Source organism: Helicoverpa zea, chromosome 9, assembly GCF_022581195.2.
Source record: "Helicoverpa zea isolate HzStark_Cry1AcR chromosome 9, ilHelZeax1.1, whole genome shotgun sequence".
Classification (NCBI taxonomy): Eukaryota; Metazoa; Arthropoda; class Insecta; order Lepidoptera; family Noctuidae; genus Helicoverpa; species Helicoverpa zea.
Genome location: NC_061460.1, coordinates 11,777,466 through 11,790,315, shown reverse-complemented (window position 1 = coordinate 11,790,315; position 12,850 = coordinate 11,777,466). Strand labels below are relative to the sequence as shown.

Genomic DNA, 12,850 nt, shown 5'->3' with positions numbered 1-12,850 from the left:
ACGGTAATCTATAAAATGGCCCGAGAGATTTGGGAACACAACGTTCCCTTAATAGTCCCATCACTCTAAGCTCTTAAGAAAATATTACGAGCTATTGAACATCATCTTTTTGTAATTTGAGCAAAAAAATAGAAATTATTAAAAGTAAAAATGATTTTGATATTTTATTTCATTTTTTCCTGCATTTCCCAGAGTATAAACCTAATTTATAAATGTTTAATTTAATGGCTGAACCTGCTGAGAATATCTTTGGAGTTTCATCTGTCTTGAGTAATATTTTTTGTGTGAAAGAAAACCCTTGGAAGCAGTTAGTATGCTCGTATACCATTATGGATTTGTTTGTGTGAACGCGCTAATCTCAGGAACGAGTGTTTTCAGAAATTTTATTTTAGTATTACATGGCGTATCAAGGAAGGCTGCCGAATATGTTAACTTTATATGGGGGTGAAATCGTGGTGGCCTAGTGGGCAAAGAACCAACCTCTCGAGTATGAGGGCTCGGGTTCGATTCCAGGTCAGGCAAGTACCAATGCAACTTTTCTAAGTTTGTATGTACTTTCTAAGTATATCTTAGACACCAATGACTGTGTTACGGGTGGCACGTTAAACTGTAGGTCCCGGCTGTCATTGAACATCCTTGGCAGTCGTTACGGGTAGTCAGAAGCCAGTAAGTCTGACACCAGTCTAACCTAACCTATGGGGTATCGGGTTGCCCGGGTAACTGGGTTGAGGAGGTCAAATAGGCAGTCGCTTCTTGTAAAGCACTGGTACTCAACTGAATCCGGTTAGACTGGAAGCCGACCCCAACATAGTTTTGGAAAAGGCTCGGAGGATGATATGGGGGTGAAATCGCTGACGGAAATCTGTTAAGAATAAGTTCGTAATTAAAATTCTCAACTTGGAGAACGACAGCAACAGTTGTGTTGCCTATAAATAAATAATAAATCCACAGTTCTCAGAACCGATGAACATCTATAAATAAATCAAAGTTCACAGAAATACGTCTTCTACATTTTTGGTTTAAAATTCAAAACCAACATTTGCATTTTCTTCGAATAATTTTGACAGCAACGTAGGCGTTTGAAGAAAATAAGGCCTCGACAAATGTAAACAAAAACTTTTTTCGAAAACTTTACTTAAAATCAGAGCAGTGTTTTTTTGCTGGAAAGTACAATCATAAGTTTGGGAATCCCCCTCTTACGGCCTCTCCTAATATTCCATCTATCTGTTGTTTTTGTTTACTAGAGATAGAAAGATATTACATGTATGTGTTTAAATTATTGTAATATACGGTATTTATTTACAATTTTAACATTTACATTATCTTAAAAAAAAATTAACGTATATTTACATTAAAAAAAAAAACTTAAAACTAATAAAGTGCGTCTACAAATTGATCCTCATCGCCACCCGGCTGTGTACCCAAAAGGCTGGCTATAATAATGTAATAGAGTAATCATGAATATTGGTGATAGTTGTTATACGATTGTCCAATGAAAACAATCTTTTACTCATATTATTCTGAGTATACATTTTAATGTATCCTTATCGGAGTAATCTGATTCGGAAAATTATTTTAAGTATTTTTTCGTTAAAAATAAGAATTCATGTTTGAAGAGTATATTAACAATTAATTTAAGAGTATTACCGAATCCTATTAACTGATTTTTAGAAATGATCTGTGCAGAGAAAAATAAAAATAAAGCGTTTTAGGGAAATATATGTACAAGAGTAGATACACAGCAGGAAAATGCAGAATTTTTTATTGTAATTTTTTCCTTATTTTGATTAGTTGGACACGTACGTTAGATCACATTAACGTTCTTTCACCCGAACAAAATTTCATTATTTTTTTCTAACCCTCTTCATGTACCTTCAAGTAGTTTGTAAATTATAATTGAAGTGTAAATCATAACATATTTTGAGACGGTGAAAATAATAGTTTCATTTATTTTTAATTTAGCAGAAGCTGAAAAAGGATTAAAAAATATATTTAGAATAGAATTTCAGTAACGCCTCGAGCTTACAATAATTTTATTTATGTGGGTAAATACATGCTACATTTACATAAGAAACCACAAAGGTGATTGTTTGATATTTATTTTTACTTCATTGAGAATAGAAAAAGATAATCTTTTGACATTTCATTGTTCTTAACAGAATACCTAATTAAAAATAATTGAAAAGATTCAAATATAGGGTATTTTGTCCGGATTTTTATTTTAAAAAACCACAACTCTCACGTTTATATATATATTTGTTATCCTTGTTTTCTATTTATATGATTACCACATTTTCAGAACAGACATTACCTCAATCATGGGGCTTAATTTGACCTAAATCTCATCAGTCATTTTATCGTGAAAGAGCTACAAATTTTCCTTTGTGCTATACATTTATATGAGCGAAATTGTATGCAGGCAAAGAGATAGGCCACCACATATGTATCACCAAGTATAGTTATCGGCACGAATCTTAAGCTCTGACCTTCACCTGCGCAGAAGTAATTTATTGGGTCCCTTTTGTGGTATGAAGTGAGGCGCGGGGGCGGGCTAAAGCGGTGATTGGCCCGCAGTGTATCGCGTCATAGCCGTCACTCAGGATTGGTTCTTTGCTAATAAATCACTTCTGCGCAGATGTAGGTCAGAGCTCAAGATTCGTGCCGATAACTATACGATATTGAATCCCTAGCTCGGAGATGCCCAAGGAGAATTCCCTAACCTTAGTGAGGTCTTTGTCCAGCCATGGACGTATTAGGATGTGATGACGAAAATAATTTATCTCGTAAAAACCAAACATCATAGCTGAAACACTACTACCCGTGTCGTGAAAAGAATATTTCTAATCTTTTATTTAATAGGGTTAATTCGGTTTTTTCAAAGTCGTGGTGGCCTAGTGGGTAAAGGACCAACCTCTCAAGTATGAGGACGCGGGTTCGATCCCAGGTCAGCCAAGTACCAATGCAACTTTTCTAAGTTTGTATGTACTTTCTAAGTATATCTTAGACACCATGGACTGTGTTTCGGATGGCACGTTAAACTGTAGGTCCCGGCTGTCATTGAACATCCTTGGCAGTCGTTACGGGTAGTCAGAAGCCAGTAAGTCTGACACCAGTCTAACCAAGGGGTATCGGGTTGCTCGGGTAACTGGGTTGAGGAGGTCAGATAGGCAGTCGCTTCTTGTAAAGCACTGGTACTCAGCTGAATCCGGTTAGACTGGAAGCCGACCCCAACATGATTGGGAAAAGGCTCGGAGGATGATGATGAATTAGGTTTTTTCATGAATGTTTTCCCGAATTTTGGGACAAGGCCTTGAAAAGGTCTCTCACCTTTGTTCATCTGTGGGCGCTTTTAGATGTACCGTAGATAATATAAAATACAGCGAAGAAAAATTTTGTAGAGCAGGAAAATGAGAAAAAATAGAGAGACAAAACTACGAATAAACAACGATAAAGCCTACTTAGTCGATATTATCCGTAACGATTATTGTTATATCGATTATTCCATTTGCTGACGCTTTCAATACCGTGTTTTATCTACTAATGGGCTATTTTGTTTGCGTGTCCAGAGTAAATGAAGTTTTCTTTATTTCTATGTTTTCTTTATCTTTCATTTTGAAGGTTTTGTTTAAGGTCTCAATAGGGATTAATTTGGACTTTTACTTTCTATTATTTACACACGAAAAACTAGTCAGACCATGAGGAGAGTAAAGTAGGTATCTATATTAAAAAAAAATATTAACCCAATGATTTTTAAAATGTCGTCGCTAATAAATGTTTTCTCACAACCTGAGTTGCAGTTGATTATGATTCGACGTAATGAATGTGGAAACCACCACAAAATTCTTCGATATAATCATTTTCTTTCATAAGAACTCCATGAAACTTTCCTATGGTTTATGTAACTTTCCGTTTTTCTTTTATTTTTACCTGTTTATCAGTGCAACACGCGCTGATGACAACCAATCATAGCCTATTGATATTTTGGGAGATTACAGTGAACGACTTATGATTGGAGGAATGTTTTGGCCGATTTTGTATGAATAGAACTGTAATAGATGAATGTATATCTATTAAGTATATAAAAATAAGCTGGGTTTTCCTTCCTGACGCTATAACTCCAGAACGCACGAACCGATTTCCAAGGTTTTGCATTCGTTAGAAAGGTCTTGGGACATTAGGAATTCAGGAAAAAATTCAACAGAAAAGCGGGAAAATCTTTAAAACGAAGCCATCTTTTGGCGAAACAGAGTTCGCCAGATTTGCTAGTTACATATACAATTTAGTGAATGTGTGGTAGAACGATGATAATGGCATCCTGGGCGATTGTCAGCCACGTCGCCAGTTCTCATTGTAATGAGATCAGCCAGTTCCGCCGGACATACTATTTGTGCTCGTACATAGCCCAATGTGACGGCAGTCTGGCACGACCACAGAATCATGAACAGACGTATAGATAGATAGGTTGGACAGGATGGGTCCTTATCGTGCTTAGTAGAAAATAAGTATAGTTCATAAGTGAGGAATTGTAACGGGTTTCTGTGGTCTATGATTTATTAATTTTGTTATATATTTGAATGGCTGTCTTCCATAGTTTGATAAATAAATACTAATTATAATAATAATGGCGTCTACGGCTGATTTCGGCCACGGCGGCTGTTCTCATTTAAGGAGATCAGCCAGCTGCGCACGACATATTATAGTGCACGAGCATTTGCGCGAACACGGGTGCACTCCCTATTCCTCTCCTAGCCCGATGGGACGGCAATCCGACACGACCGGAAAGAGATCAGGCGCAGGACCGACATTTACGTGCTCTCCGATGCACGGGTGAATCAATCACCAACTTCCAGACTACGGGCTGCTTTGTGAAAGTTTTTAAGAAAACCCACAAAGCGATTTCGGCCCGACCCGGGAATCGAAACCGAGACCTCGAGCACAGCAGCCGCGCTTGCGACCGCTAGACCAACGAGTCGAATCGAATGACTGCATTCGATTCGAGGCAGTAATACTAATTACTGCCTTACTGTATATACTGCCAACACGTTTAATATTCATGTCAAGGATCTTCCATTACTATTGCGTTAATGTAGGAATGCAAATTATACCTCTTACTACGATAAGAAGAATTCTACTATACATGTATATTTAACTACTAGCTTCTGCCCGCGACTTCGTACGCGGATCCTGTCCCTTATGCCAGCGACTACGGGGTCAGCAAAATCAAAGATCTGAATCATCTGATATTGAATTTTAAGGGCCCGTTGACTTGAAAACAACGGAATACGCATAGCCATTAGAAATGTTCCATATATTTAATTTTTGTACTTTAACGGCAAAAGCACAGCAGACAAAACAAAACGCTGAGAACTGAACCGCAATAGACGTGACCATAGGGATAAAAGTAGTGATTCTAATTAGTCCGCATTTAAGTTGTGTATGGCAAAAATATTACACGTATTATTACGTAAAAAAACATTAAATGTTACTGAGATGACAAAGTCGTGATGACTTAGTGGAAGTCGTGGTGGTTTAGTGGGTAGAGAACCAATCTCTCAAGTATGAGCGTGCGTCTTTAATTCCAGGTCTGGCAAGTACCTGCCAATGCAACTTTTCTAATTTCGTATGTACTTTCTACGTATATTTTGGATACCAATGACCGTTATTTGGAGGGGATGTTAAACTGTAGGTTCCGGCTGTCATTGAACATTCTTGGCAGTCGTTATGGGTAGTCAGAACCCAGTAAGTCTGACCAGTTTTACCGAGGGGTGTTGGGGGTTGAGCGGTTAACCGGGTTGTGGAGGTCAAATAGGCAGTCGCTCCTTTTAAAACACTGGTAATCAGTTGCATCGTGACTGGAAGTCGACCCTAACATAATTGGGACAAAGGCTCTTGAGATAATAACGACAATAATAATGAGGTATAAGCATCGCAGGATATCTGAGGCTGATGACGGGGAGTAGCGACCCCGCGGGGCATATATACTGAGTTCTCCAGGGAGAGTATACTGTCCCCCATCTCCGGCCGGTCGGAGTGAACCATGACGAGGGTAGGTCTCACGCCTCTGGCTTGGCTTGACCATCCAGAATGGAGTCGCTTGAGCAGGGTTAGTAGCCCTGCTCGGAGGATAAGTGCTTCGTGGTAAGTGACCCACAGGGAGCGCGTAATCTGCGTTTAAAATCCGCCGAGGTATCCTCACACTTCAGCCGCTCATGTCCCTGTTGCTCTTTTGTTGCTATTCAGTGACAGATTCCCGGGGGCCCAGTAAGTGAGCTGGCGAGTCTCCACCTGCCATTTTTACATGTATCTAATACATTGTCATCGGCAGGAGCCATAGTTCCCGTAGTTTCCCCATTCCTAGTCCATTAGCCTCCCATCACAATAGCCCAAGTGGTATTCATCCACAGTTTGCAATGGTATAGCACAGATTGTCTTTTTTTTAACGACGTTCACCGGGGATTGTCCTTGGGTTCATTTCTATAGTGTATAAAGGGATAATTGTCGGTTTTGTGTCACCATTTCATTAAAGTTGTCTCAAAAGGGCTTCAGCGTGTTGGCTTTGGCCTCACGTTTGCCTCCCAAAAATTCGGAACTCTGTAGTCCCGAGGTCTGGAAGAGACATACAAAATAATAATGAGATATATATAACGCAAAAAATTCGGAGAGTGGGGGCTCGTGACGCCACGTCTAGGTATGTAAAATTTGTACTAAGCAGTGACTTAACACAAAATTCAAGGGTGTTATATCTTTGTTATTATTTGTTTGTGAGAAGGAGAAAAGAAAAAATACGTGTCCATTATTTTAGGGTTATCTAAAAGACGGACTAATTACTTTTTTTGATTCACCATACCTATTTCATAACATTCATTTCTATACATTTCAAGTGTAGTATTGCTCTTGAAGTTCCACATCAGGTGTTTCAGATCTTCGATGTTTATACGTCGAAATAGAGAGTGCTTATCAGATTGAACCACTTTTGCTAAAACGTCATATCTTTATAAGCTATAGTCTAGCTGGGCTCCTGGGTTTCCACATCAGGTGTTTTACATCTTCAATTTTTATAAGTCAACAGAGAGTGCTTATCAGATTGAACAACTTTTGCTAAAACGTCATACCTCTATATGCTATAGTCTAGCTGGGCCCCTGGAGTTCCACATCAGGTGTTTTAGATCTTCAATTTGTATAAGTCAATAGAAAGTGCTTATCAAATTGAACAACTTTTGCTAAAACGGCATACCTGTATATGGTACAGAGAAGCTGGGCTCTTGGGGTTCCACATCAGGTGTTCCAGATCTTCAAATTTATTATCTCAGCTGAAAATGCTCATCACATGAAACAATTTTTGCCATGACACCATTTTTGTATCTCTTATAGTTTTGTTGGTCTGTTGGTGTTCTGCATCAGGTCTTCAAGTTTCGAAGATAAATTATAGCCTATATGTTGACCAGGCTTAATACTGATACAACAAAGAAAAAATCATTGAAATCCGTTCAGTAGTTCGGAAGATTAGCGTGTACAAACAAACAGACATACAGACATACAGACAGAATTTTTTTTTTTGATTTGTGCTCCATTACTGTTTCTAAACCCCACCCAATTATTATTTTTTTAATATATTCAATGTACAGACACAGTTTTTTTACAGATTTATTATATGTATAGATATTTGAGCGGCATTATATAATTTGTATGCCTAACATTTTGAGTAAAATTGAGCTACATTTTCCACTGTAAAACAGTCAATGAATATTCAACGATCTCTTTTTTATGTAAAGTTAAATAGTATTATGTGATATTATGCCAGCTTTCACCTCAAAGCAAATACTTTCCGAACATGGATAATAAATATGTTATATTCTGATATTGAAACTATACTACCAGAAAGTTTCAACAAAATGTATCTAGTATTTTTTTTGTGAAAGAGTGACAATCTTTCGCCCTAATAATATTACCATAGCAGGAAGGTATTAAGATCCATTAATACATGCAGGACCTTGAAGGCTAGCTTTCATCCGGCTTTTTCTTAAATATTTACGAGGCAGGTAAAACTGCGAGCAACATCTAAAGTTAATTATAAGGCAACGAAGTAGTAAATGGACTTTCCTCATTAAGGAAGCTCAAGGTCAAAGTGTATGCATAAGCTCTTAAGTATGACGTGTAATTAAACTTTAACTTTTGCGCATCATATTCTGGTTGAAAGCTGTGTACTTTTAAATGTTTTTTTTTTTTCATTAAACCTATGTTTTTATATTTTTTACAATAGTAGTGGGAAAGCTTCTTCTATATAGCAAGACGTTAAATAGTACTTTCACTAGAATTTTACATCTCGTAAAGAAGCCTTACCCAAAAAAATATAATTCTAAATATTATGATAAAATATTGTTATCTTATCTTAATATATCTCAATAATTTGAAATCGAATCTTAAAAGGGAAACCTAAAAATGAAAAAAGGTTAAGTATCATTTAACTTTATAGAACTTCACAGACGATGAGAACTCGCAACCTTAAACGTATAACGGCCAGTTTCTTCATCAAAAGTTAAAGTTAAAGTTATGGCTAAAGTAATGTCTAAAGTAAAAGTAACGGTTAAATTCAATTTTTCTATTAGTTTTGCTGTCACTTTAGCCTTGAAAAAACTAATTTGACCGTTACTTTTACTTTAGCCATAACTTTAACTTTAACTTTTGATGAAGAAACTGGCCGTAAGTCACCTAAATATACCTTCATTTAAACTCAATTACGAAGAAACTACAACCACTAATTACTTTAATCGCTCAAATTAAACATATTACTCCGCCCTTTCGGGAACAAAGTTATCGGAATAAACCACGGAGGAAGGAAAGATAGTAAAGATGCCATAAAGAAGGTGGGTCAGTGATATCAGAATGGCTGTCACCTTAGGATGCTGAATATCTTCAAAACCACGAGGGTAGCAATTGGTAGCAACTAATGGTGGCTGGTAGCAATTAGGTAGCAACTCTCTATATGTATTTCGAGAGGATCGGTGATTTGTGACGTTGGACCTGACGCTAACAGAAGTTGTCAGTTGTTCAAAAATGTTTTTTTTTTATTGATTGGTGATTGGTTTTAAAATAAATGGTCGCGTTTCATATAAGGCATATGTGAGCGAAGCTAGTAACGTTCCTCGTCCTCCAAACACCCGCATTTTGGCGCGCTACTTTCTTAGGAGATTTTGCGTTATGACATCTCTGCTAGTCATTTTGTTCTCCATGCTTCGGAAACAAAGTTTATAGGAATAAATCAACTCGTAGCGCTCGCCTACGCCGTAGCTAGCGTAGCACTTCACCACATTTGTATACGTAGCCAAGTGCTACGAAAGTAGTTTAAATCACTTTAATATAATGAATCTTCGTGCATCGGAGAGCACGTTAATATCGGTCCTGCGCCTGATCTCTCTTCGGTGGTGTCGGATTGCCGTCCCATTGGGCTCTGAGAGTGAAGGAATTGGTAGTGCACCTGTGTCTGCGCAAATACTTGTGCACTGTAATACGTCCTGTACAGTTGGCTTATTTCCTTATATGAGAACAGCCGTTTATAGGTGTAGCTAAACCTAGCTGTTGCTAGCTAAACCTAAGTGTAACCGCATTTTGGGATTTAGAAGTAATACATCCAAAAAATGTAGGCCACATCGTTACAATGATTAAAATTTTCTAGTCTCTACTCCATCAAAATTTTACAAACTTTCTTCTTATCTATTATATATTATCTATTCTTCTTTTCTTCTTATTTATTATAAACCTATTTTCAAGAACAAGATCATTACATTTTACCCTCCCACTCTAGTAGCTGAGAACCTATTTTTAGAAATAAGTAGGTGCTATTTTTATAGCAAAATCTTTATATCTAGTTTCTTTTTTCTAGTTTAATTGGCTTATCTACTTTTCCTAGTTATTAGCTTACAAATTCAGATAACCTCCTAAAGTTAAAAATGATTTTTTTCTACATTTAATCCATTAGATAAAATAATAATGCGCTTAGGTATACATTTTAATATAACTACATAGAAAATTGTGTAAAAAAATAACTAAAGAATAACAATATCAAAGTAACTTTGCATAAGGGTTTTTCCATTGAAGTTTATTTTGAGGCACAAAAGAATGTTTTTATAAGCGTTTGGTATGTACTTAAAGTTATGAGATAACACTCAAGGGATTGTACGGAAAAAATATGTATTTAAAAAGTTCTGTAAAAGGTTCTACTGATAACATTATTTATTAGACATTCCTGAAGAAAGTCTACTAGTCTTTGAAACTGTCTTCATATAGGACTGTAAAGTTATCTTATATTATTTTTATCGATGATTATTAGAATTTATTTTGTAATTTAATTTAATTTATTCGAATAACGTATAAAATTAAGGTTTCATGTTAGTTATAGATACTTAAGAAAATTAATTTTAGTTTGATCTATGGAACTCCACTGCAAGTTTTACCCGATAGTTTGATCAGAGTCAGATATTGGATAACGCATTTTAAAATGATAATTGTATGGGCCGACTAAAAAGTTAAATGGAATTCACGATCACCAAACTATAGGCCAATAATTGTTCGTAGACTTAGGTTCAAAAATTAAGGAAAATCAAATAATACTCACATCAAATCCCTGCACAGATCTATAGGTAGTGGGGCGGAGAAGCTTCATGAGAGTGGCGCCATCTGTCGGCGGCAGACCGGAGCGCATCGCCACTGTCGCCGCGCGCGCCCATAAGATCACTGCGTCGTAGAGGTGAGCTGCTTCTATTGGCACCTGGGTATAAATGGAGATTATTTCATATTATTATTGAAATGCTTGTTTAGAAGATAACCTCCAATAAAATTGAGAAATAACGCACATTTGCCGCATCTCCACCAAACGTCAAAGGACAATGGGCAGATTGGTATACCCCACCAATAGCAATGTCATATATATCATTGGATAGGCCTTTTTATGTAGAACAATATTTACTATGACAGCTTTGCTGAAATGTTTGTCCGTTCTGAGATATAGATCAAAAACTGTGCAAAAATTAGAACTAAGTAATCTATTGATAACTCAAGTTTTTAAAGGAAAATCTAAGAACTACTAAGTGTAAGTCTTGTATATGAAAGAAAATCAGATTACAGTATTGATTAGCATCAGTTTTAAGATTGTTTGTTATCTATATCTCAGAACGGACAAACAATAGAACAAAGCTGTCATAGTAAATGTTGTTCCAGTTGAAAAGACCTATCCAATGATATGTATGACTTTCCTATTGGTGCGGTTTCTCACTACGCCCAACATCCAGTTGGTACAATAAAAGGTTGAAATGCTACATAATAGTAACAATTATGGATCCTAACGGGCACAGTAGTACTTACAAGACTTAAAGTTATTAGTACTTAGATTTTCCTTTAAAAACTTGAGGTATCAATAGATTACTTAGTTCTAACTTTAGCACAGTTTTTGATCTATATCTCAGAACGGACAAACATTTCAGCAAAGCTGTCATAGTAAATCTTGTCCTACATAAAAAGGCCTATCCAATGATATATATGACATTCCTATTGGTGGGGTATACCAGGTCCCATATATTTGTGCCCATTGTCCTTTGGGAGAAACCGAAAATAAAAACCAACTTTCAACATGAATTTTGACTTTCATTGCATGCTTGCCGCACTACGCGCTTTGTCTGAAATCAAACAGGTCCATGCGCCGTTGCGGCTATACAGCCCTAACACGAAACGCATGCCCAACCCATGCAGGGTATTTTTCTAATTGAACCTTACGATTATTTAGACTTATTTTTCGAGTTACACGCAATGCAAATTAGTTCACAATAAACTAGGTGTAAAACTTTACAAACACCTTTACTTACCTTATTTAATACTAGCTTCCGCCAGCGGCTTCGCCCGCGTAGTATGTTCATAAAAAGTAGCCTATGTGTTAATCCAGGGTATCACCTATCTACATACCAAATTCCAATAAAATCGGTCCAGCCGTTTTTACGTGATTGAATAACAAACATACATCCATACATTCTCACAAACTTTCACATTTATAATATAAGTAGGACTACAAATAAACATGAAATTAATAATTTTGTATCTTTGTTATTTATGACGATGCCTTCTGTTGCTATGAATTTATAATTTAATATTATCTAAATTAATGACTAATTACCGTGTCATGAGCTATTTATAAAATTATTTGGAAGAACGAATTAAACTTCAATTTTGTCTAATTAAAAGGAGACTGTCGAAAGAATCCTTTGAATCAAAATAGATGCAGTGCCTTTCAAAGGGAACAACGGTTCAAGGAGTTCTACTGTATTGGAAAAATCATAAGTTTATTTTTGTGCCAAGGTAAAGCCTGTAAACTCAAGTGCAGTAAAAAATGTTTTTTTTTTCTACCTAAGATGTCCTACAAATATTATCCGACTATATCTAAAGAAGACTTATAGGAACGTATTAATATTATTCATATTAATTCAATAAATAACTTTCTAAGCTACACTTTCTACATTTTCATGAAATTCTATTTTAAAACTGTCCCAGATTAATTTCCGTCAAGTGTACATATTTTCCGGTTTTCAAGAAACAAGTTGACTTGGTCAATTTCCTTTATAAATATGATTCTATTTGTGACAAAGTATGGACAGAAATAATATCCTGCAGTGCGCCTCGTTACGGTAACCTCGGATGCTGTTATACCATGAAGAATTAAATAACTAGCGGAGGTGCCATAACGGAAAATCTCCTAAGAAAGTAGCGCGCCAAAATGCGGGTGTTCGGGGGACGAGGAACGTAACTGTCTTATTCATTTATTTATTTCGCATAGATACTTTGCCATTACAGATATCTAAACCTAATT

General features: G+C 36.4%; 1 protein-coding gene across 1 annotated transcript in view; it reads right to left on the bottom strand.

Annotated features, from left to right (window-relative positions):
• Positions 1-12,850, bottom strand: part of LOC124633565 (guanylate cyclase 32E) — a 133,774-nt gene that overhangs the window by 43,119 nt on the left and 77,805 nt on the right. The window contains exon 9 of the mRNA XM_047168844.1: positions 10,613-10,765. Within this exon, the coding sequence (XP_047024800.1) occupies positions 10,613-10,765 (153 nt within the window). The remainder of the gene's footprint in view (positions 1-10,612; positions 10,766-12,850) is intronic.